The sequence below is a fragment of the Aspergillus multicolor genome (genome assembly GCF_047715735.1).
Source record: "Aspergillus multicolor strain CBS 133.54 unplaced genomic scaffold BDW74scaffold_16, whole genome shotgun sequence".
In the NCBI taxonomy this organism is placed as follows: Eukaryota; Fungi; Ascomycota; class Eurotiomycetes; order Eurotiales; family Aspergillaceae; genus Aspergillus; species Aspergillus multicolor.
In genome coordinates, this window is record NW_027395967.1 from 507,799 (window position 1) to 531,048 (window position 23,250).

General features: G+C 52.2%; 9 protein-coding genes across 9 annotated transcripts; 4 read left to right on the top strand and 5 right to left on the bottom strand.

The window, feature by feature from the left end:
- Window positions 1–495: 495 nt before the first annotated feature.
- On the top strand, window positions 496–1,137 carry BDW74DRAFT_32855 (uncharacterized protein). The gene is made up of 2 exons (XM_073732534.1): window positions 496–901; window positions 956–1,137. The coding sequence occupies exons 1-2, from the start codon at window positions 628–630 to the stop codon at window positions 991–993; spliced, it is 312 nt and encodes a 103-aa protein (XP_073582916.1). The 5' UTR covers window positions 496–627; the 3' UTR covers window positions 994–1,137.
- A 2,738-nt stretch (window positions 1,138–3,875) lies between these two features.
- On the bottom strand, window positions 3,876–4,677 carry BDW74DRAFT_179280 (uncharacterized protein; the record flags this gene model as incomplete). The annotated part of the gene is made up of 2 exons (XM_073729429.1): window positions 3,876–4,574; window positions 4,636–4,677. 2 exons carry the CDS (start codon window positions 4,675–4,677, stop codon window positions 3,876–3,878), a joined length of 741 nt encoding a protein of 246 aa, XP_073582917.1.
- Window positions 4,678–5,542: 865 nt separating this feature from the next.
- Window positions 5,543–5,796, bottom strand: BDW74DRAFT_179281 (uncharacterized protein; the record flags this gene model as incomplete). Its single annotated transcript, XM_073729430.1, has 2 exons — window positions 5,543–5,710; window positions 5,764–5,796. 2 exons carry the CDS (start codon window positions 5,794–5,796, stop codon window positions 5,543–5,545), a joined length of 201 nt encoding a protein of 66 aa, XP_073582918.1.
- A 3,485-nt stretch (window positions 5,797–9,281) lies between these two features.
- On the top strand, window positions 9,282–10,341 carry BDW74DRAFT_179282 (uncharacterized protein; the record flags this gene model as incomplete). Its single annotated transcript, XM_073729431.1, has 2 exons — window positions 9,282–9,313; window positions 9,432–10,341. 2 exons carry the CDS (start codon window positions 9,282–9,284, stop codon window positions 10,339–10,341), a joined length of 942 nt encoding a protein of 313 aa, XP_073582919.1.
- Window positions 10,342–10,805: 464 nt separating this feature from the next.
- Window positions 10,806–12,258, bottom strand: BDW74DRAFT_155236 (MDR family MFS transporter). Its single transcript, XM_073724800.1, has one exon. The coding sequence runs from the start codon at window positions 12,198–12,200 to the stop codon at window positions 10,968–10,970; it is 1,233 nt and encodes a 410-aa protein (XP_073582920.1). The 5' UTR covers window positions 12,201–12,258; the 3' UTR covers window positions 10,806–10,967.
- Window positions 12,259–14,080: 1,822 nt separating this feature from the next.
- Window positions 14,081–15,186, top strand: BDW74DRAFT_168608 (uncharacterized protein; the record flags this gene model as incomplete). The annotated part of the gene is made up of 4 exons (XM_073726866.1): window positions 14,081–14,249; window positions 14,364–14,465; window positions 14,510–14,835; window positions 14,935–15,186. 4 exons carry the CDS (start codon window positions 14,081–14,083, stop codon window positions 15,184–15,186), a joined length of 849 nt encoding a protein of 282 aa, XP_073582921.1.
- A 36-nt stretch (window positions 15,187–15,222) lies between these two features.
- Window positions 15,223–17,499, bottom strand: BDW74DRAFT_185821 (Zn(II)2Cys6 transcription factor; the record flags this gene model as incomplete). The annotated part of the gene is made up of 1 exon (XM_073731129.1): window positions 15,223–17,499. One exon carries the CDS (start codon window positions 17,497–17,499, stop codon window positions 15,376–15,378), a length of 2,124 nt encoding a protein of 707 aa, XP_073582922.1. The 3' UTR covers window positions 15,223–15,375.
- Window positions 17,500–18,006: 507 nt separating this feature from the next.
- Window positions 18,007–19,720, top strand: BDW74DRAFT_179286 (uncharacterized protein; the record flags this gene model as incomplete). Its single annotated transcript, XM_073729432.1, has 2 exons — window positions 18,007–18,019; window positions 18,078–19,720. 2 exons carry the CDS (start codon window positions 18,007–18,009, stop codon window positions 19,718–19,720), a joined length of 1,656 nt encoding a protein of 551 aa, XP_073582923.1.
- A 1,174-nt stretch (window positions 19,721–20,894) lies between these two features.
- On the bottom strand, window positions 20,895–22,614 carry BDW74DRAFT_168611 (uncharacterized protein; the record flags this gene model as incomplete). The annotated part of the gene is made up of 3 exons (XM_073726867.1): window positions 20,895–21,317; window positions 21,616–22,100; window positions 22,164–22,614. The coding sequence occupies 3 exons, from the start codon at window positions 22,612–22,614 to the stop codon at window positions 20,895–20,897; spliced, it is 1,359 nt and encodes a 452-aa protein (XP_073582924.1).
- Between the last annotated feature and the right edge of the window lie 636 nt (window positions 22,615–23,250).

The window sequence follows — 23,250 nt, forward strand, 5'->3', positions numbered from 1 at the left end:
TCCAATACCTAAGGAATGTACAGCGAGGTACCCTTTTCCTCAAAGACCTTTCTTCACGAATCGACTGCACGATAAATTAGACCAGTTCCATGCACACCAATACAGTCTACTGGCAAGACCCAGGCATGATCTGCCTAGAGAGTACTCAAGTAACTAGAAGCATTATCAAGGGGTGATACTCGTTCCCCTTAGAGCCAGAGGATTGCTGACGCTACGGTACATAACTATGTAGGGGCGCAGCCAAGCACTGCTTATCCAGCCAAACTGTCTTGCTGCCTTGTGGGGTACCTGAGAAATTCGACACCCTTGTTTCTCAGATTGAGTGCTGAAAGAGCCCTCTCGGCTAATCAGCGCGTCAGCCATAATACTACATGTTGGCAGACTACCATATAAGTAGGCACCCTGACCACGTCACGCATTCCACTCACCTTCATTTGAATTTGATTCTGGCTGCCACGACCCTTCTACATCGACCGGTCCCAATTCTAGGATCTTCAAAGCCAAGCTTGACCTATCTGCTTTAATTATTATATATCTTGTTCCTACCGTTCTACAGCCTGATATCTAGGTAGAGTATCGGATCTTGGAAGCAATTGAGATCACAATTACGCGCTCGACTGGGTCGGTATGGCGTGGTCGATAGAGAGTATCCTAGCGCTTGGCAGACTGGTCATTACGATACCGACCTCGATTGTCGGCATTTGGGCGATCGTCAAGTGCTGCGCGAACTGCCGGTATCGTCGTCGACGAAGATCTCCTAATCTCGAGGCTGAACTTCTGCCGATGACTTACTCGCCCCGCCAGCCGTCGGCCCGGACCGAGCTGAGCCCTAATTCATCCTCCGATGTTCCCCTAATGCATACTACTTATGCTGGCTCTTGCCACTATTCTTGTGCTCTACGTGAGGCTGTTCTTCCCATAATCGTGTCTGGCCATATGGGTGACAGGTGAGTAGATCATGGGAGTCTTGATGTCTGCCATGGGGTACATTAACTTCCAGAGCGATGGCAGTCTCATGTTGTGTGATCGGCGGTAGTGTGTGTGAAGGGGTTTTCGACTGTCAACTTGTCTGAATATTCGATACAATGTCACAATTGCTGTCCTACACTATTTCTAAGAGACCCTATTTCAAACGTGTGCTTTCTGTGTGCTAGTTATCTAGGACTGGGGGGAAACTGCTATAGACCTCGGGATGGCCGACCTTGAGCCAAGTAGGGTGCATATGCTATGACCAAGCGGTTGCTGGGAGTTATACATGAGTAGTCCATCTATACGTGAATATCGGGGGTATGAATCTTACCCCATGGAAGACATGTAAGTCTACGCAGCGTGACCCAAAGCCGGGTGGGGCTTAGGCCACTCCAAGGATTAGATGTGGATATACTCCTTAGGCTCCGTAGCCTGAATTTCGAAGATCTGGTACATTATCAAGACGTAGCACGTCTATTTGCCTTTTGCCTTGATTGAAGACGAAAACCAAGACGGAGAAGACAGTGTTTACCTCGAAATACCGTCGGTGCATGCTGCACCTTTGTTCAGACTACCGGAGCATATCTCCGCAATCAAATGGTCGAATCACCGCCCGCGACGTTGACCTGATGCCCGGGTGGAAGTCAAATCCGAAGGATGAGCCAAATTCTGAGCCGCTGCCTTCTCCTGTTTTCTCTGATGTCTTCCTTGAATCTATCTACAACGCCATCACACCCGTGCGCGTAAGAGTGGCCGACACCTGAGTTGCAAAGGTGTAACAACGCCTTGCTTAACTGAAATACCGGCAGAGAATCCCGCAGCCACGTCCTATTTCACCCATCTACCGCAGGAGATCTTTGACCAAGTACGAAATCGTTATTCATCCCCCTGAAGTCAAAGCTAACGCACACCAGATCGTCGATGACTTCATGAACGACTGCCAGTACTGGGAGAAAAAGGGCGCCGTCAAAACCTCCGCCTCGTAAGCCAGGTTTTCCTCAGCAACGCAAATCGGCATTTCTACCGCGACCTGGACGTTGTTATAAATTTCAGCGGCAAGCAGGACAGCATCTATAAGGCCATCTGCGCATCGATACACAGCTTCTCCCGCTGGCCCCTCGCAGAATACGTAAAGGCCATCGTCGTCAATGCGACCATTCAATGCACAAACGCGCACCCAGACATGAGCATACTGAACGCTCAAGCCTCACAATTACCATCATTGCTCCGCCGCTTCCCACAACTGCAGGGCCTGCACATCCGCAACGGCCCCTGGCCGCCCACGGGGCCCATATCAAACGGCTACTCCGCAGCGCTTTGGCGAAAAGCCGTCTCGCAAGCCCTGTCCGAAACACTGCAGGACCCAATCACCTTAAGCCTTGATCTCAAGAAGCTCACCCTGATCATCCAGCTCGACCAACGAATCCATTACAAATGCCTCAACAGGCAGGGCAATCTCACCCGGACCAAACCACTGACCGAACCAGCCCCAGATGGATCCGGATCCACAACCTTAACCCGCATCACACCCACGCTCGATATAGACGCAACAGCGCCCTGCCTGGCGGCCGTGATCCCAACCATGCACAACCTAACCCTCACCGGCGAAACCAACCATTTCGCACACTGTACAGTGCGACAATACACCAACACCGCGGTCCCGCCCGCGCAAAACGCACAGGGATAGGGACATCACTCGACTGCGTCCCGCTCGCCTACGCTTGCCCGAATTAAAGGACCGGTATGGCTAGCAATGGCGCCAGCGTCGACCCGCTCAGTCCGGGGTCGCTGCGTCTGATCCCGCGGGGGTGCGCCGCTGCGCCATCTGTCCCTAAGATGGATCACCATCCCCGCGGAGGATATCCTTGCGATTGTTAGTTCGCGGGGACGCTGCAGACGCTGTGGATGCGTTGTGTGCGGCTGGTTGGCGGGACGTGGGAGGGCGTTTCGGCGCTGTCGGAGGCTTAGGGTGTTCGATGAGATTACGGTGGGGATGTGTGTGCAACGGGTGAGGGCTAGGGCGGGGGGATTGTTTCGGGAGGGAGGTGGATATGATGGTGGGGGGGTGATAGTGATGAGGATGGGGATAGTGATGGGGAAAGTGTTTTCAGGCATATGGAAGTGGATGAGGTTGGGTGGGATGGGAAGCTGCAGGTGTATCGGGTGCCTACTACTGCGTAGGACGGTTGTGAGAAGCTGATAATCGGTCTACCGTCTTTCTTTACCTACCTAAAGGTAGAGGAGGCTAGGGTTGTTGCTTGCGGGCTATGGCAGCCTTTATTAGGACAACCAGTACGCTTTAGCAGACAATGTGGTCTTCAACTGAATTTAGTGGAGGGAGGTTTCGATATGCTCCTTTTTCTCTGTGATCCTGGTGGTAAACTTCTAGGGTAAGGTAGCGTTCTCTTGGCCATCTATTGAGCAATCGAGAAATAATGAGGAAGACGAGAAACAACGAGGAACGCACAGATTGTTGGCCCGTAAACCAGAGCTGGCATCCGCGTCATGGAGGACGAGGACCATAGGAACCCCCTCGAGGCTTGAGAACCCGAAGCAATACCACCAGAACAAACCATAATCATCACAGATAACCGCGAAACAGAACCGTTACCTACTCCCCGGCAACTCCCTCATTGCCCAAACCTCGAGCTTCTCCAGACGAGAGCAGATATCCTTATTTGCCCGGTAAACCTCCTCCCAGCTCCGACCCGCAAGCCCAGACTGGTTCATAACAAACGCCTGCAGCATCCCAGCGAAGGTGCGAAGAGCCATTTGCACTTCGTCCGCGGACAGCCTGCAGTTCACAAGACATAGTTCACAAAGCGGCGCAGACTTGGGGAGTAGGGAGAGACAGGGCCCGCGCTGTCTGTCAATCATGCACGGCTTCAAGCGCTGGAGGTTTTTCCCTAGGTGCAGGATGCGGCTTTCCGGCGAGACGAGGTATGGGTCTTCGTCCCGCCTGCTTGCAGAGAGAGGTCTTTGAGGTAGGGCATTGCGCGGGTTAGGTAGCAGTCTGGCTTTGCATGTGGGACCTCGCCGGGTTCTGCAACCTCAATCTCTGACTGGGGATCAGGATCCGCTGGAGCGTGTGGTTCAGCGGCCCCGAGATCCAGGACGATAAGTTCAAACGGTTTGAGGCTGAGCGTCTCAATTCCCACGGGACACAGCACGAGAGCCCTCTGTGCCGCGTGAGCCAGGGCAGCGCACCAACTCTTCGACGCATAGGGTCCGTAGAAGGCCGGCTCGAGGTTAAGATGCAGGTGGCGCAGGACCGGCAGCTTGGCGAGGTACAGGGCTGCCTTTCTAATAAGGCGTCCAAAGGTCGGAGTATGCTTCGTTCGGACCTGGATGTGGCTGAGCCCGGCCACGGTCACGCTTTGTGTGAAGCGGTCGTTGCTTCCTTGTGGTGACGAGATCAGCTCCGAAGGCGCGCGGGCTCGTCCGTGCGCATAACATTTTCCAAGCCGGCGGTCCAGGTAGTATTGCACTGATCGGGATTGGAGACGTATTGCGGCCCAGTATAAGGCGCGGTTGGTGGTGCGCAGTTGGCGCAGGAGGTGGAGATTGTATCTGGTGAGTCTGTTGTCGATGATGGATTGGACGATCTAGGGGTTTGTTAGGCTGTGGTCATCGTGGAATGGAACCGACTTCATGTTTATCACTTACCAAGTCGATCAGTTCCTGTGGGAGGCTATTGGTTGTAGCCATGGTGGTTCTTGATGGGATAGGTAACTGATGGTTGTAGTGCATCAGAAATAAACTGATACCTGATATAAGGGCGAGACTTTATATGGAATCAAGGGCCTTTGAGTCATCTAACGGATTTAACCTCCGCCAAACTGTGCACGTCAGGCCCGGGCTAATCAAGGTTGCTCGAGGACTGCTATGAGGTCGTCAGCCGGGAACATACATCGTTTGATGACAAGGTGACGCAGAGGTGCGGAGCGAGGAAGCAGTGATAGCGACGGGCCCTGGAGGCAGATGATACTGGAAAGTTCGAGTTGCTGAAGTCTGTGAGCGTTCGTGAAAGCATGGTAGATGTCCCTACTAGACACGACCTCGAGACCCCTGCAACACCGCCCGTTTGCCAGAGCGAGCTTCTTCAAGGAGGGCATCGCACGTCTCAAGTAAGACTGCGATACTCGGTCCCTGCATCGCGATGCGATCTCGCCCCGGGCTTTCACAAGGGATTCCAGCAACGGCTGGAACGCGTGGCTTTTGTCGTGGTCTCGGCCCCAGAGTTTGGGACCAGGAGATCCATGGAAATCAGACTCAGCCTCTATATTCTGGCTAGAAAGTAAACAGCCAGAGCGCTGTGCAGCGCATCGGCAAGGGCCACACGCACCTCTGCCTCCATAGGGCGCTTGCCCTTGTGCTGGAAATCAAATTGCAGACCCTTTAGTTTCGGGAATTCCAATAGTGAAGGCGATACGGCTTTGAGGTAGGATATAAGATTGGAGAACTCGTACTTCCACGGCTTGATATGATCGCGGTCGTCTAGCCCCAAGATCGTGATATCCCGCACGAAAGGCGCGTGGTGTGGCAGTGTGGCTATGTTCGGTGGAAACGGGCGTCAGCGAATTCTTGTATGTTTATATCCGATCCCGATGTGGATGGAGATGCTGCGGAATAGGACGCGGGTTGTGCTATCCCTGAACGATCGATTGACCCTGCGCAGTTCGAGGAGCGTGCGAACGTCCTTGTTGTTGTTGTCTGTCTGGTTAAACGCTTGTTTAGCGATCTAGGAGACCATGTTAGCTGCTGGATACTGTGCGTGCTTCCCTTGAAGCTTACCTCGTCGATTAGTTCCTTTGGTAGGTTGTTCATCTCTATCATGTCTGTGCGAGCCAGGACTGTTGTAGCTTATGTTGGGTAAGAATAGAGCCTACCATATGTCCGGCGGTTAAGATTACAACGGTGACTTCTAATATTTTATTTCATTTTTCTTTCAAGGAGAACATTGTGAGTCATATTGAATGTTCAACATGAGGGTGCTCGGTTGGACAGGAATCTCCGACAAACACTGCCACGCAAACGAAGCTTCTTGTTGCCGGGCGTTCCATCCGGAAAACAGACAGTACGAATCCTATGACGTACGCACAAGGACTGATGGTAGTAGAATCTAGACGGGAGGGGAAACAAGTCATATTGGGACGCGCAACAGCAAAAGAACCCTGTAAGAGTGCGTTTAACTCGCTTTATATGTAAAGGTCACAACTGCAGTTGAAATCATTCATCATCCAGCAAAGGAAGTTTGTACTATAAAACCCTGCTAAACTCTACTCTCGATACACAAAGTCCTGTACCAGAACTCCACGCCAAACATCCATACTCGAAATTGGATCTTGTTCATCCCTCCCACTCCCATGACTGTACCGACCGTGGCCGACGAAACTCGAATCTCCCAGATTCTGCGAACATTGTGTAAGTATAAAGACCCACGCATAGTATATAAATATAAGAATAAGCCCGATTCAGCAAGCAACTCTTGCAGATAATGGTGTACAGGCAGAGACATCGGGAAGAAATTAGGGCTTTCTAATGTGGGGAACCGAGAGCGTGCGGATCGGGCCGACCGATGGGAGCGGGTGCGAGCGCGGCGACGACAACATTGTACAATAGCCCAAACACCAACAGCGGAAGTTGGTATTGCTATGAGTAAGCTCGAGAGCGCAAGGATACTCTCGGTGGACCAGGCCATGGTCAAATGAATTACTTACGTGGGAGGTAGAAGGTAAGAACTTTGACCAATTATACCAAAGTTGGGAGTGGATGGGTGCAGGAAAAGAAACGGGGAAAATAAAGGGGCTGACTTATAAATTTGGAACGGGTTGCAACAATAGACCATGCTCGTTCGGGGGGATTTTTAAGATGTACTGGAACATACGGACGTTGCACGAAGCCGCCAACAATCCATAGAAAGGTACCTGGCTTAAGAAGGTTTCTGCCATAGTAAACCTAAGTCCTTCCACGACTAATGTTATGTTTTTTATGTGTAAAAAACAGGTATCTAGCCATTAAATAGCCTTTAAATAACTGTCTGTCTCGGGCCAATGTTGTCAAGGAACCCACGGAACCAGCATGGGCGTAGGCTCCACGAGCCAACTCTGGCTAGACTCTCGAGGAGCTTGGCTGTGGCTTATGTGCGCGGCAAGCATACGCCTGACTCTGTATGTATGCCGCTATTGGCCGAGAAGAGGAAGCAAAACGCGCACGGTGGCACCTATGATTTGGCAGCTGGGTGCCTCAACAGAATAAGGATTAGATATCTACCCAATTCGAGACATAAAAGTCCTCTTCATACAGGGTATGGTTTGCAAGCCTGGAAGCCGACCATGGCCTGGACTGTCAGTACCTAGGGGATTACCGTTGGTTTGCATCATGAGTCTTCCTCATCCTGTAAGATATTTTCCATCAATGCTCGCAGTCCTTCCTTTACAGGCATCGCATATTCGTAGCCTTTGACGTCCCTTCTGCGCAGCTGCGTCACGAGGCTTCGCCATCTGCCAGAAAGTATCACATTAGGTAGCCCTACGGCTGTTTTGGCCGTGGCCGATTGGGGGTATTGGAGATCCCCAAATCTAAAGACGCTGAGATCTCAAGCGAGTGTAACTGGGATTGTGAAGCGGTTGCTGGGTTAAGTAACAACTCGTACATATGTGGGGAGAGTTCAAACATCTCGTGTTTTAAGAGCTATTGTCCCAGTATCTCGATGATTTCAGTTTGACCATGTTCATTTGGCACCATGAAGAGAATTATTACCGATGTATTTCACCCGTCTTATTCTCTATTGCTTGCGCAATTTCAAAGGGGGTTCGCGACGCTGATATGGCCAGCTTGACTTCATGGGCGGCGGTCCATAGCGGTGAGTGCCCCAAGTTGTTGGCCACCTTCAACATTTCCGATTGTTTCACCAAAAGCCTGCTCTGGTGGCATGTTGACTAGGGGCCATAAGCTTACTAGGAAGTTGACCACCTGGTCATGGCTATTGGAGGCGGCTACCATCAACGGAGTCAAGCCATCAGAGTCCGAAATATGGATCTTGGCCATGGCCCGGGTTACCAGAAAGTCGACAACTTCCAAATGGCCTCCTGCGGACGCTATCCAGAGTGGTGTTTGCCCCATTTCCATTTCTGATATTTACGTCTATACTCGCAGCCACCAGGATTTCAACTAGCCGTACGGTCGGCCAACTTTGTGCAGCGATATGCAAGGCAGTATTCCGAAGCAGGTTGACAGCGTTCAGATTAATTCCGTCTGCGTCCACAAGCAGCTCTACTAAATCATCCCGTCCGTTGGTTATTGCGGACATCAGCACTGTATCGCCATGAAGGTCTCGGCAGTTCACGTCGCTCATCGGACACTGGATCAGTAGCTTGACTACTTCCAGTCGGCCCTTGTTCGCTGCTAGCATCAATTCTGTTTGTCCATTATTATCACGAGAGTTTGCCAGGAAGGTTTTAGACCTGAGCAAGGAATCCATGGCAGGTACGTCATTTGCCTCAATTGCCCAGTGGAGCGGGGTCATCTGCCGACTGTCCGGAATATGTGAGGCCCCGTGGTCGAGGAGGAAGTCCACTATGACAGTCTTCCCTTCCCCTGCAGCATGTGAGAGACTTGTCCGGCCGTCGTCGTCCACTGTATCGATATCGACAAAGTCCAAGAGCCTTCTTAAGAGCCGTGCGTACTTGGCTTTCCAGGATCTACATCTAAGATATGACTCGGCTACCGACTTTTGTGCATCCCTTTGTAAGGCTCGGCTGACCCTGATCTTGGCGGCAGTTTCGGAGGACATATCCCGTGGCGTAGACATATACTAGCAGTCGGATTGAGAATTGGAGGATATGGCGGTAAGGTAAGTGTACGGTTCGATGATTGTGAGGAAGGATGATGAAGAGTTGAAGCTGGGAAGTCTTGTGTGTCATGGTGGCCTGGCCGGCCAAAAGATTTCCAAACCGGGAAGGCACCATCTCCACGTGACCAGCTGCTCTTCCAAGTCTCCTCAACTCTCCGCGCCTCCAACACTTCTTCCTGCGACCAAGCGTTCTTGGATTATGTCACAAAGCATAGAGCTAGAATGGCGGCCGGAACTACGGGCTCTCAATACATCTTGCGCATGGGCAGTGATTCCGCGCGTTGTCAAGAGAAAAGTTTATTCCAGTACCGTCCTTGATGACTGCTATGATCTATCCATCTTCGTTCATCTTTACTCTGTCTAATTCTTTGCAGTCGAAGAAGGCAGAGCGCACCTCACAGAAGTTCTTCATAAGACCACCTTCACAGTCCAACTGAGTATCACAGCTAATACGAACATGGCAGAGAAGGAGCTCATGGCGATCAACAAGTGAGCTTGTCTCAGCGATCTCCCACAGGAGCTGTATGACCAGGTGAGTCTCCCGGCGCCCCTTCATCTAATCCGGACATTCTCAGCTAACTGTTAAGATAACGGAGGAAACCATTAGCCACACAGTGAACAGAGCTACCATCCAGGCCCTCGGAGTCCTTTGCCAAGTCAACAACCAGTTCTACCGCAGTGCTACCCGGCTTCTTTACCGCAGGGTGCATCTAGACCTTGGCGACCTCGGGCAGAGACCTCTTACCCCGATCTCGATAGATAAGTTCTCCCTCAGTCCGCATCGTCGAGTCGTGCGCCATGTCATGATCACCTGTCTCTACGCCAGAGATCAGGACGGGATGATCCGTCTTCAGGAACTAGCGACTGTTCTCGCACGGTTTCCCAGCCTAAAGAGCTTGAGTATCTCGCTTGCCCGTTCCTCTCCTAATCTCGGATACTCCTCCAAGGAGAAACTCATCTTAGACGCTCTTCACCAGAGTCTACAGGCCTATGGTGCCAGTGGAGGCGGCAGTTTTGAGGAACTCCGCATCTTCAATCCAGAGATACCACTTTCGGACTGCGGATCAGCCCAGGATGCCTTCAACTTGAGTCGCGTAATGCCGTCCCTGCGTAGGTTTGAGTATGTTGACCAGACGCCGATGTACACGCCAGCGCAGATGGCGGTGTTTTACGCTCTGCAGCATGCCCACCGGATAGAAGAGATAAATCTCAAGGGCCTCGGCTGCATAACAGAGGCTTCATTGGCACTTCTCCCTGACCATGCCCCCCTACGACGCCTGGAGCTCGGTTCGATGACCCTGCGGGCTGCCGACCTACTGGCACTCAACAGATACAGAAGCACGCTCGAGTACCTATCTTTAGAAAATATCGTTCTTGCCGAGGGCTCCTGGGAGGAGGTATTCCACGCCATGTCATCCTATACCTCACTTACATACATCGAGTTCTACAAATGCTGTTACGACCGATATTCTCCGTATTGGGCAGAAGGTCCAGTGGCCTACGCAAAGAATGCGTAGAGGCGATGCTGTTCTCAGCTGGGTCTGTCTTCTACTTGTGGAAAATCCATCTCATCATGTAGTAACTGGCGTTTCGTGAAGATGGTATCCGGCTATCCCCGTTATGATGGCTTTACAAGCCTCCGACCGCTTGGAATTCTGCGCCTACATGAGAGCAGGTTGCAGTGCTTGCCGCTTGACATGACTTCGTATAGCCAGACAAATCATGACCGGAGGCATTATACATGCCTAACGTGGGACAACTGGAGCTGTGAGAGGAGTTTTTGGAGACATGTTCAACGCCTGGATTAATTTTAAGTGGGGAAAGGGGGGTGAAGTCGTGCAACACAGAGGCACAGGATCGCGCCCTTCCAACTCGTCCTCCAAACGATATCTATTGCCGACTTCGATCAATCGCTAATCCGTGTCAATGTCGAGTAAGGTAAACGTCCACTAGGCAAGCGGTTATCCAATTTCAATCAATGTTTGACCTTTTTCCCATCCGGGTGGTGAAGACAATTAGGTAATATTATCGTACGCTATGAATGCGAAGTCTATGCGCGAGGTATGTCTATCAATCTTGAGGTCCCAAGCCTCTACCGGTTCCCGCGTGTGCTCAGAACCTAAGGTATAAGGCTTCGGACCAACTATTCCACCTCAGTCATCTCTCCATCCTCGGCGGCCTCCTCCTGCCCCTCCTTCCTCCCACCCATATAACTCTTCACCGTATAAAGCACACTAATCGCAAGGCCCAACCCTCCAAGTCCAATAGCGAAATACAGCGCCGAGCGATACCCCTTCAGCTTCTCCTCAGGCGAATCCCCCTTCACAATCTGGCTCTCGATCGTCCCCGCAAAGCCCAGACTCAGCGAGATACTATAGTTAACAATCGTGGTCACCAGACTTGCCGCTAGGCCCTGATGCTCGCGCGCAACGGCGTTACTCAGCATAAGCGTTGCAGCCGGGAACGACATGTCCATTCCCCAGGGGATGACGATCATCGAGACGAACGTCAGAGCCCAGTATGTTTGGTCTACTGGTGCAATGGTGATAAGGATCGTGCCGACGGTAAACGCAGTAAGAGACATGCACATGATGAGTGGGGGACGAATCCGCGACATAAGAAATCCCGTTGCAAAGGACGCAAGGAGGCCCGAGATACCGGGTGGGACGAACTGCGCGGAGGCAAGGAGCGGCGTTGCGCCTCTTGCGTCGATCAGGAAGCGCCAGGAGTAGTAGATCCAGGTCCCGAAGCAGCCCCAGCCCGTCGCTACACAGCCAAGGACGAACGAGACGTCCGTTGAAAAGGCGTGGAAGGGAATAAGCGGGTGCTTAGAGTACTTGAACTCGATGACGAAGAACGCCGCAATGAAAAGTACACCGACGATAAGCAGGACAATGACGTATGGTTCAGCCCACGAGACAGCCGGCGCTTGGTTCCAGGCGATGTTTACGAGTACGAGACCCGTGATGCCCGTGAACGCGCCGGGGATATCAAGCGCCACAAATAGATTCTCGGTTGAACGGTTATGACGAATCGGCGCGATAACGACATACCCAATCCCCGCGCAGACAACAGACACAATGCACATAGACCAATACGTCCAAGGCCACCACGCAAGCTGCGAGAAGAGCGCCGCAAACACCGCGCCGCAAATCGCACCATTCGGCGCCGTCGCCCCAAACAGCGCAAAGAGCATATCCTTCTTCTTCCCCGGCGCATACGTCGCACCCAGGATCGCCAATCCATTGGGGAGCAACATCGCCGGACCCAATCCCTGCAAAACGCGCGCAAAGATAAACAGAATGTAATTCGAGTACACACTCAGTCCAGCCACAAGCGACCACAGCGCCAGCCACAGGAACCCGATGATGTACATGCGGTGGTACCCGAAGAGATCGCCGCAGCGCCCGAAGACAAGAATGAACGTTCCCACCGTCAGCGAATATCCGGCCAGGAACCAGGCCAGCCCGCCGGACTCGGTCAGCCCGAAGTCGCCGCCGACGATGTCGAGGGGGGACAGGCACACGCCGACGTTTGCCTGCGTGATGAACTGCGACATGCAGACTATGATAACGAAGACGATCTCGCGGGGGCGCGAGAAGCTGTCGGCGATGGACTGGTTCGTCTTCGTTTGCTGGAGCTCATTTTCGGCGTCGTTATCGTGCTTCTCGTGCGGCGAGTTCTGCCCGTGTTCTTCATCCATCGAGGCCATAGTTACGTTTCAGCCTAGGTCGTCGGCCTAGTCTAGGTGCTCTGCCTCGGTACTTTGGTGGTTCGATCGCTGAACACTCAACGACACTTCGCGATCGCAGTCGAAAAGGGGCGAGGTGAGAGAAATTTTAGCATCTCCACAGATAAGATATGACGTCTCCATTTTCGACGTTAAATAGGTTAAGCTTGCCGGGCTGGACCCGCGGAAAGCTGAATCCGAGGTTGATCACGTCAGGCCCTGTCGCTGTAGCAGAAACTTTTCCGCTCTGCTTATGAAGCGCATTTCTGGAGTGCTCTGCATTGAACTCTTGCTGAGCAGCCAATGACAGGTATGTGACTTTTCTAGAATTCTGGAGGAAATGCTGAGCTTCGAATGGCAGTTCGTTCTTGCTCCGAGGTTTTCCGTATATCCGGTGACCCACACGCCTAATGACAGCTAACGGCATTTCCGGCATCCCGAGGGGTATCTCCGAGGGGCCTCTCATCCGAATATCCGAAGGATCTAAATATCTCGCGATATGTGATGTTTATCTGATCAGCATGACTCTCGTCGTCAGTACTCGGGCCAATAGCGCTCGATGGCGATTGGCAAACTGGAAAAGGGCTTCCTAAGCTTCAGCCTTATACCATCCATCTCAGATGAGGCTCCGTCGCTGCACCCCAGAGTGTAATGTGTTCATAGTGTAGATCTAGATTTCCATAGAAGTCTAAAGATGTCGTGTCGCAGAAACCCGGGCTTGTGTGCTGAAGCGCAATTGCCATGTGGCACAAGGCATGGCATCCCTTATATTCCCTTCCCACGTGTTTGTAGCTCTAAACCACCATGAGGCCTGTCGCTTCCGGTCTGTGCCCGTCGGACGTCCGTAAAGACCACCATCGGAGTTGCAGACGGAGGCTTTGTTTGCATCCCATGCCCAAGCAGACTGTTCTAAATAACAAGTTCCAGTCGGTTTGAACCCTGATGCAACCACAACAGAAACTAGGACAGGGAAAGATATTCCTGCGAAAGCACACAGTGCAAGAACACCATGGGATCAAGCATACCTAGCAAAGAACAGCAAACATAACACGTAACCAGTCACTCAGTAAAGCTTTTATATGTATTGTTTCTTTGTCAGGCCTTTCTTGAGCACATAGCATAAGGTATCGCCATGAACAAGTCCAGGGCCAGCCCGTAATGTGGGCTGCCTAAGCGTCTATAGCCGCAGCCCTAGACCAGCCATTATTTCATTCAACCTAAACTCGCAACCGACTCAAGGTCCAGTATGACAACATAATGAAAACCTGTTGGCAAAGTATTCATTAGCATGGTAAACGACATTTGTTATTTTGGCTATATGGGCAGTTCCACTACATCTGGTCATCGGCTATACGAAATCTATAACCCTACCATGGATTCACCCTCAACCCTGGTGCGTCATAGGAACGAAAACAGCTTATTAAAAGCATTGTTTAATTGATATGAAGACACAATTTATGTCGAAGATTTCTGTATCTATTACAAGTTACTACACACCCCCCGTCAATCTACCATTCTATACCAAAATGACACTCAAGATCTTCCTCACCGGCGCAACCGGCTACATCGGCGGCGACATCTTATACCAACTATATCAGAGTCATCCCGACTTCGAATACGCACTCCTTATCCGCACTGAGGATAAGGCCAAGACGGTGCTATCCAACTACCCTAAGGCCCGCATCGTCATCGGCGGTAATGATGACTCCGCGGTACTAGAGCGCGAAGCAGCGTAAGCTAATGTCGTTATCCGTGAGTTTGCCGCCTCGTTTTTATCTTTGCAAAAGAAAAGATACTAATGGACACAAGATACCGCCAATTCCTCCGGCCATGACGGTGCAGCGAAGGCTATATCCAAAGGCCTAGTGCAGGGTCACTCTACCTCGCGACCAGGATTCTGGCTGCATACAGGTGGCGCAGGAATCCTCACGTACTTGGACTCGGAAGGCAGGAAGACATTTGGGAGGTTGATGACAAGGTCCTTAATGATCTTGATGGCATCGACGAGCTAGTTAACTTGCCTGCTGCGGCGTTCCACCGCAACGTCGACAAAATTGCCCTGGACACTGGCATTAACCACGACGATGCAGTCAAGACCGCTATTATTGCCCCTCCAACAATCTATGGACAAGGCCGTGGGCCAGCTTCCAACCGCGGCCGACAGGTTTATGAACTCGCCTCATTCATCCTGAAGGAGCAGTACTGTCTGCGTATTGGGAAGGTTCTGTCCCGGTGGAACAATGTGCACGTTCCCGATCTCAGCATGGTGTTTGAGCTGTTGGTGCAGGCCGCGACTGACTAATCTCAACAAGCGAGTCCCAAGTAATGGGGGAAACACGGGTACTTCTTCGCGGAAAACGGCGAACATGTCTGGGGGGAGATGTCGACGGCTGTTGGTCAGGAAGCCTTCAAGCAGGGGCTTATTAAGGGTGGGCCTCCGGAACTCTGCCACTTGTCGATCGACGAGGCTGTCAACTCCTCAGCGGGTTTCGAGGCTGGGAGTTGGGGCATGAACTCGCGGGGTGTGGCGGCAAGGACGAAGAAGGTCCTTGGTTGGAAGCCGCAAGAGAGAAGTCTGTATGATGAGTTGCCAGATATCGTTCAGTCCGAGGCCTCTAGAATGGATCTTTGAGTATATCAAGCGGAGAGAGTGATAAACAGGCGGTCCATGTCGTGTATCTGTACCAAACAACTGGCCGTTCGTGATTGCGGAACATGCTTTCTGTGGATCGTTAATCAATAATTGCAGCCCATCTCTTCTATTTCAAGATGTTGGATCCTCCGTGTAGCACCTAGCAGGAGAGGAGACCAGAGTAACTTCCTATTCTGGCAAAAAGAGTTCCGGCGGTAGATCAAAGAGATTCTCCAGCATGGGGTTCCCCTGCCATCGATCGTCCCCCAATAAAGCATTGAAAATGCCCACATCATTTACAAAGTTCGAGTTCATGGTGCTGCTAACGCCAGCAGAGGCCTCGGCGGTCGACAATCCCCCGTTCTCCCGTCTGAAACTCTCCACATTTAATGACGGCTGCTCCAAAGCACGACTTGACAGATTCTCAAATAATTGCACAATAAAGGCTCCGCAGTCCCAAAACTCGCTCACAGACTGCAGCACGACCTGGCACGAGTTTAGCGCCGTGCGCCCTAGCCTTGCGATGAGTTTATCCGGGCTCCGCGTGCGCTCGTAGAAAGCGGCCTGTGCGAGAAAGACGCCGTGGTAGAGTTCATGGGGTACGTTGAGTAGGGCGGACTTTGTGGCGAGCCCGCATACGACGGTTGAGATGTGGTGCGCGGCGATATCGACAATCTCGCCAGTCTGCTGTGCGTCAAGGGTCCGTGGGTCTTGACCGCGCGGGTGTCCGAGGTACAGTAGGATCGAGTGGTGGCTATACTGGACGGAAAGAGACATGGAGAAGAAGTTCGAGAGATCAGGCGCCTCGTCGTCCCAGGCCAATACCGGGGAGAGCTCTGCCTTCCAGCGTAGAAGTTTAGCGTAAAGGTCTCCAGAACGCGAGGGGAGGCGGCCGGGATAGAAGCGACTGATGATAATATAACGCATCAGAAGCGAGAGCTTCGCCGTCTCGATCTGGTACTGTGCGTATTTTTGGGCGGACAGGTTCTCGAGGAAGTCCGCGGCCGGCGCGTCGTGAGCAAAGTCCTCGATTGTTAACATGTCTGCGTCGGCCTGATCCAGGTCAATCCGGAACGGCCGCCCAACCAGTGTCCCGCAAATGCTGTCGCGATTGACCAAGGACCACCATATCCTCCGCATCAGGCTTTTGTCTTGCGGTGATATGTTGCTTATTGCAATGGTAGAGCGGTGGATTCCTATTGCTTCGGCGATCGTCACTGCTGTACTAACCAAGGAGTAAAAGTTCCAATACGTATTTGGACCGCCGCCATAGAATGATAAGAAAAAGGTGCTCTGCACGACGGTTATCTTGTTCTTTTCATGTCCCATGTCGAAGAGAGCTTTGGCCTTCTTATAGAAGAATGAACGCGCCTCTGGACGGTATTGGAAGCCAACGAGGTTCAAAATCGACTGCGGGGCGAATGTAACTGCAATGAAGCAAACGGCATAGGTAAGGATCAAAGGCAGTTCGCCCTTCTCGTACTGCAGTATAAATTCCTGGCGGTTGACAACTGGATACAGCGGATAGACTCGATCCAAGAAGACCGCAATGAGAGCGTCCATATGCGCCTTGTCAGGCAATGTAAAAACTCCCTTAGCTCGTAGATAGTCGAGATCTTCGGACAACATATGTGCGGGCTGCGATTGGAAAGGGGGACCAATATGGTGAAGTTTTGGCCGACTACCGTCCTTCAATCCACCCAGTACGGTCGCTAGAGGGAAGGACTCTCCGAGGTAAGTGATGGAGCACTTGTCAATCCAGTCATTTCCGTTCTGCCGGTTGTTCAGGACATGGTCGAACATCGCCGACCAGGAGATATCCTGGTAAGAGTGGGAGCTGTTGCTGGGGGCCGCGGAGGAAGGCTGGGTGAGAGGAGACTTGCTGACAGGGGACAATCGCTCAGTAGGCAAGGTAAGTGGCTGAACGGGGTTTCCAGGTTCATCATGGCCTGCGTTAACTGAATGCCGGGTTGCAGTCGTTGGAGAAGATGTATGCAATGAGACAGTAGCATCAGCGGTAGCCCCGACGGCCAATCTTTGCGGAGGGTGTGGTCCCCCAACTCCGACCGCAGACCTTGACGTTGCTGGCGAACGGTCGCTGCTTCCTTTTTGATGAAGGCCGCTCCGGCTGTACGTCCCCCGCTTGGTCTGGCGGAGCACACATTCCGCGTGGCGATCTCGCAAGCAAGGGCTGCATGGCATTTGAATCACCGCGTCACACTTGATGCGTTTCTCATGGCAGCGCGTACATGCTTTTCCGGCGCGCACTCGCTGTCTAGCCGGGTGGCTGTTGGCAATCGGTCTGTCTGCCATTGTGCGAGCATGTCGGCAATATCGTTTACGATCGCCGAAGATGATTTGTTATGGAACGTCATGATGACAAATAGCAAGAGCCCGGGAAAATTGTCAAGGTTAGTCAGCTATATAGCCAGTATGCCCTTATCGCCATACAGCCTACCTAGGTGATAGCTACTAGGTAGGCTCAACCAACTGTCGCTTTGGGTTGTCTTCCAAAGTTCTGATAAAGCTCCTGCCAGTGACCGGATCTGACGAAATCGTTTTGTATTTTGGGTTGACTCAGACTCGGTGCTTCCATTCCCTCCGCTGGGTTCCCTCAGCATTTAGCCTATTTGCCTCCATGCGAAAGTGTCGGAATCACAGCAAAGTCATGTCCTGCAAGTTTTTTCTTTTTGTGCACAGAGAAGATGCCGTGAGTATACCTGAGTAGACAAATGCTTGTGGTATAAATATCAACAGGATGAATCCCGCGAGTTTCTTCAACCGACCGTCTCAAGTAGTCGACTTCACCTCTTAGTCAACATGGACTCTTTAGGTAGGTACAAATCTCTCGCTGGCCTATAATGTAGTACTTACTTATCGTCGCTCGTCAGAAAAGCACGAGACTCGAGCGCCCGCGACGGCAGAGGCATTCGCCCCAACAGATGCCCGGACAGACAAGACCACTGCGCGGAGCGAGGCCAACTGCAGCCACCACGCGAGCATACATAACGCGGAGGAGCCGCAGTCCCAGGCTCGTTCAAAACTTCATGCGGGGGAAGATCCAGAAGCACAGCGTCGCACACCGCAAGGCGTTCCACCAGAGTTTCGCGGGCTCACGACCGAAATCATCTTCATCCTGCTCTGTTCCATGGGCTTGTTCTTATTCGGCCTATTCCTCGGAGATGTCGTGATCAACCAAGCCGTATTTCCCGACGCGCTCGGCATGAGCGAGAGCAACACCCCGTGGCTCATCGGGTCGTTCCTGCTAGCCAATGGGATTGCCGTTATCATATCCGGGTCGCTGGCAGACCTGTCAGACCCGAAGATCATGATGGTCCTGGGCTTCGTGTGGTTGATGACCTGGAATATCGTTGGCGTGTTTAGTATTCGCCCGTCACTGGCGGTGCTCTTTTTCGTGGTCAGGGCTATGCAGGGGCTAGCTATTGGAGTTCTTCAGGCGACATCCATGAGTTTACTCGGGCGGGTTTACTCGCCCGGGATCCGAAAGACGCGAGTGTTTTCTGTCATGTCCGCGACTGTTCCAATCGGCTTCTTCGTTGGATGCGTGCAGGGAGGAGCCCTAACTGCGCACCTGCGATGGATCTTCGCGAGCAATGCCATTGTGTCCTTTATCTGCGCAGTCGCTTCCGTCCCTGGTATTCCCTCGTTCAGCCCAAAACATGGCCCTTCCGATGCGCCGTTATCAGTGAAGGACTTCGATACCCTAGGCGCCGTGCTGGCTGCTATCGGCTGTGGCCTGATTATCCTCGGTTTGACGCAAGGTGTGCCCAGCGGCTGGAGTCCGTACACATACTCGTTGATCATAGTCGGGGTGTTCTTCCTCGTACTGTTCTACTTCGCCGAGCGACGAGCTGCACGGCCGTTGGTGGATAACCGGCTTTGGCTCACCCCCGGCTTCCTCCCACTAGCCATATCCTATTTCCTAGGTTACGGTGCGTATGTTGGCGGGTGGATGTTCTTTGCTGTGCGATTCCTCCTCACGATCCAGGGTCATGCTCCCATCACAGTGGCGCTATACTTCCTCCCCAACATGATCTGCGGCATCCTGGCCACATACATCGTATCAAATACCCTCCATTTGTTTCCCGGTCACTGGATCCTCATCGCGGGCATGGTCGCAAATACCATGGGTCCTGTTTTCTTCCTCCCGCAGACCCCAAACACCATATACTGGGCGCTCTCTATGCCTGGGATAGCGCTCGTGACATTCGGTCCGGATCTAACGTTCGCGGCTTCATCAATCTTCATTACTTCCAACGTACCCCGTTCATTCCAAGGATCAGCGGGGAGCTTGCTTGTGACGATTCAGAATCTCTCGGCGGCCATTGTGACTGCGATTGGAGACACGATTGGCAAGGAAGCGACCAAAGCCGGTGGTGACGGGTATAGTCTGGACTTGGGTGCTTTGCGGGCGATTTGGTGGTTCAGTTTTGCGATCTCGCTGGCGGCCACAGTAATCTGCGCTGGCTTCGTTCGCATTCCAAGGAGCGAAGAAAAGGATTATGTAGAGTGAGATTGCGCGAGACACAAAGACCAATTGCGATGCCTAGCTAAAGATCGCACACTCGGTTATGGCCGGATGGTCTCCGTTCAGCACAAGGGATACTTTCTGTAGCGAGAATAGTCACCCCTGGTCAGCAATTTTGATTCCTTCACTTCTTTTCCCCGTCAGATAGAACTGTCCCGTTAGAGAGCATACTAGAAGACAGCTTCCTTCGTGCCCCAACCTCCTGTCACTCGTAGAACGACCCATTGCTGTGTGCCAAGGTAACGTTGACTATCGTATACACATGGATATACTTCGTAATTCGTGCAACACGGCGGGTTTCGGAGAGTTTTGTCCTACCTTTGACGTAAACAGGTATAACTCGGATTTCACTTGGCACAAGGCGTCCCTTGCTTGCAGTTGCCGCGTGTTTCCGGAGTCCATAGCATCATGCGAACCTAGGGACTCGACCGGCGCCGGAAATGAGAGAGCGGGGGTACTTAATTGAAGGGGCCAGCTTCCACCGCCTTTGTGTAATTGAGTGTGGAATGGAGTTCTGGACTCTTATCTGACCTTAGGCCGCGTTGAATCGATTGCTCTCCGATGATAAAATGTACCGCTATGCAATCTCTCGACGCCAGGGACCAAGATAGTGGTTCTCGTTACTCTACGTTAAGGGCCAGAGCGCGATGGACAGAATATACATTCATTGTGAGGGAACACTTAAGTGGCGCATCCCAAGATGATATATATAGTGTATGGGTTTGTATTTGGTATTCCGCCGGGTGGCCCGATAAGCATCGGAAATGCATGCGAGCCCGCCGAGCTCTTGTTCTAAGCTGATCTTCTGTTGCATGAACCAGCGTCCTTGCGGTGTAGAACCCGAAGTGAGGCCCGGTCAGTCCTCTTCTCCAAGTGCTCGTAAGTTTGTGCTTCGAATGGCCAGAGGTGAGCAAGCGTGGCGGTATGAAGAGCGGGAGACCCTGGCGGTTAGAGAGTCTAGGGACAGTTGCGGGCGGCGGTATTGCCTTCCCTCCAATGAAGCCGATATGAAGGAACTCCCAGGTCCGTCACAAGCCCCGTGCTGGGTATAAAGACCACAGGCCCTTGTCTTGCGGTCGAGTCGCATCCATCATGTCGAAGGAACGGTCGGTTCGGGCGCTCCATTCCTGCTTTCCTGATTCCGAGTTGTCTCTTTGTCTTAAACAGCATCATCCTTCGCCTCCAAGCAAGCGTCGGCCATCTTATCAATCCCGTCCTCTCTCGTTTCCACATCCAACCACCCTCTGTCAACAAGTCTGGCGAGGGCATCACCGACCCAATTCTGGCAGTTCCAATCAAGGTCATCGCGGCCATTCCTAATCAGCGTCCGTTCAACCGTTTGACAAATCGACTCTTCGCCGATTTCCGATGCGATTTCCGCGACTGGGATGACCTTAGCTAAGATACCGACGTTGCCCGGGTCGATGTCTGAACCGTGCGCGTGGGAGAACCGGAACAGCCCCGGGCACCCGATGACGTGCATTATGCTGCGTGATGAAGAGGCGAATTGAAAGTAGAGTGCTGTGTGGCGGTACTCGGAGTAGTCAAGAGGGTCACCTTTGTAGACAAGGATGAACAGTTTCTGGGGCATTTTGAAGGATTGTTTAAAGAGATAATAAGATTATTTTGCTGGTGGGGAAAGAACGAGCGGGGAGGTGTTTTTTTAAAGGCGATCGGATCGTGATCGGCGGGGGCGTTCCTGGTCCCTGGGTATGATGTCATAGATTGCCGCAAGGCCACAATATATTTCTGCTATAGTTTCTATGCATGTGATTATTTGCTGTTTACCAACCCTTCATCATCAAACTCATATTTAGATTCCCGGTCCTAAGCAACCTCGTCAGTTTCTTGGAGAAGTCTTGGAACAGAGAAAAACTCACCCAGTACTTCTTAAATCCCACACCCTCACAAACCTCGTCGTATCCCAGAATCATCGGCGGCGGGCCATCCTCCACAATACTCCTCTTCAGTCCCTCCAGTGCATCCTTGATGGCCTTCAACTTCGCAGCGACCAGTGTCCAAGGATACGCGACCGCGGCGAAGCCCAGACTGCCTAGCTCCCTTGCCGAAAGGTTCTCCGTCATTCCCCCTTCAATGATATTCGCGAGCATGGGCATCTGCAGCTCTTCAACGCAGCGCTTCATCGCGTCGCGGTCAGGTAAGGCCTCAACAAACACCGCATCGGCGCCGATCTTCTTAAATTCCTTAGCTCGGGTTATGGCCTCGTCCCATCCATGAATTAATGCGTCCGTCCGAGCGAGAATGAATATATCGCGTCCTTCGTTGCGCGCGTCACAGGCCGCTTGGATTCGTGCGTAGGCTTCGCCGCGGGAGACAACTGACTTGCCTTTCGTATGGCCGCATCCTATACCAGAACAATAGGATTAGTGTCTGTACTCTAAACAGCAAACAGAAAAAGTTGAGGTACGTTTCGGCCATGTCTGATCCTCAATCATGACACCCGCCGCGCCCGCCGCGGCGAAGCTCTCCACCGTGTGCTTGACATTCATCGGACTCCCGTACCCGGTATCCCCATCGACCATCACCGGCAGGCTTGTAATGCGGACTGTCTCCTGGATCTTATCGCACATCTCCGCCATCGCGATGTAACCCGTGTCAGGAAGGCCGTGGGTGCTGGAGACGGCGAAGCCGGAGAGGAAGAGCATCGGGAAGCCGGCCTCCTCGATGAGTCGCGAGGAAAGACCATCATAGCTGCATGGGAACGCGAGGATCTTAGACTTATCGGCATAGGACTCGAGCCATACAGAACGGAGACGTGATGCTTGAAGTGTACGGATTGCCCCGCGGCTATTGGGAGGAGCGCATGACGTCATTTCGGTCGAGGAGAAGGAGAAGGGGTACGGCGTTGGGTATGCCATTGTAGAGGTAGTAGTTAGTTCTTTGCAATTGAGTAAAAAGATAAATGGCTGGATAGTAGCAGAAAGAGAATATCAGGGATCCTGGTATTTATGTCAATGTCGTCAATGTGCGGAAGAGCTGGAGCCGGGCCCAGCAAACTCTGGAATGCTCACTTGGCAGGAACGAGATCAACAGTCGATCCCCCAAGACTTTCAGATCTCGCCAAGTCAATCTTCTCTTCTTCGTTCCCTCTTCCCAATCTTGCAATCCACATCTTCTAATCTTCCGACCAGCGAACTGAGGCCATTTCAACCTTTGGCATATATCTAGTGAAATCTTCATCAAGTGCCGTATTCCATCTATTTACCCTGCAGTATGCTAACAAGTACAGATTTTCCCAAGGATATGGAGTATCCTACAGCTATAACCTCTTCGGCCTACGGTAAACACTTGGAATAAACTCCGCGGGATCCCTGCGCTCCGAACAGAGAGCTTGCTTCTTGTGACCTGTGAGAGGAGCAAAGCCTAGTCATTGATCGAAACTTGAGGCTTGGTGGCCTGCCACCCGCAAGAATTGGGCTTGGTTAGATCATCGATAGTACTCGGTCGGTCTGAGGTAGACACGGAAATCCACATGATTATAGCCATCGGACCTA

Bases quoted from the DNA above. Each gene is read 5' to 3' on its own strand.
- BDW74DRAFT_32855 (XM_073732534.1), top strand. From the start codon at position 628: ATGGCGTGGTCGATAGAGAGTATCCTAGCGCTTGGCAGACTGGTCATT. The intron at 902-955 runs GTGAGGCTGTTC...ACAGGTGAGTAG, and splicing joins CCACTATTCTTGTGCTCTAC to ATCATGGGAGTCTTGATGTC.
- BDW74DRAFT_155236 (XM_073724800.1), bottom strand. From the start codon at position 12,200: ATGTACATCATCGGGTTCCTGTGGCTGGCGCTGTGGTCGCTTGTGGCT.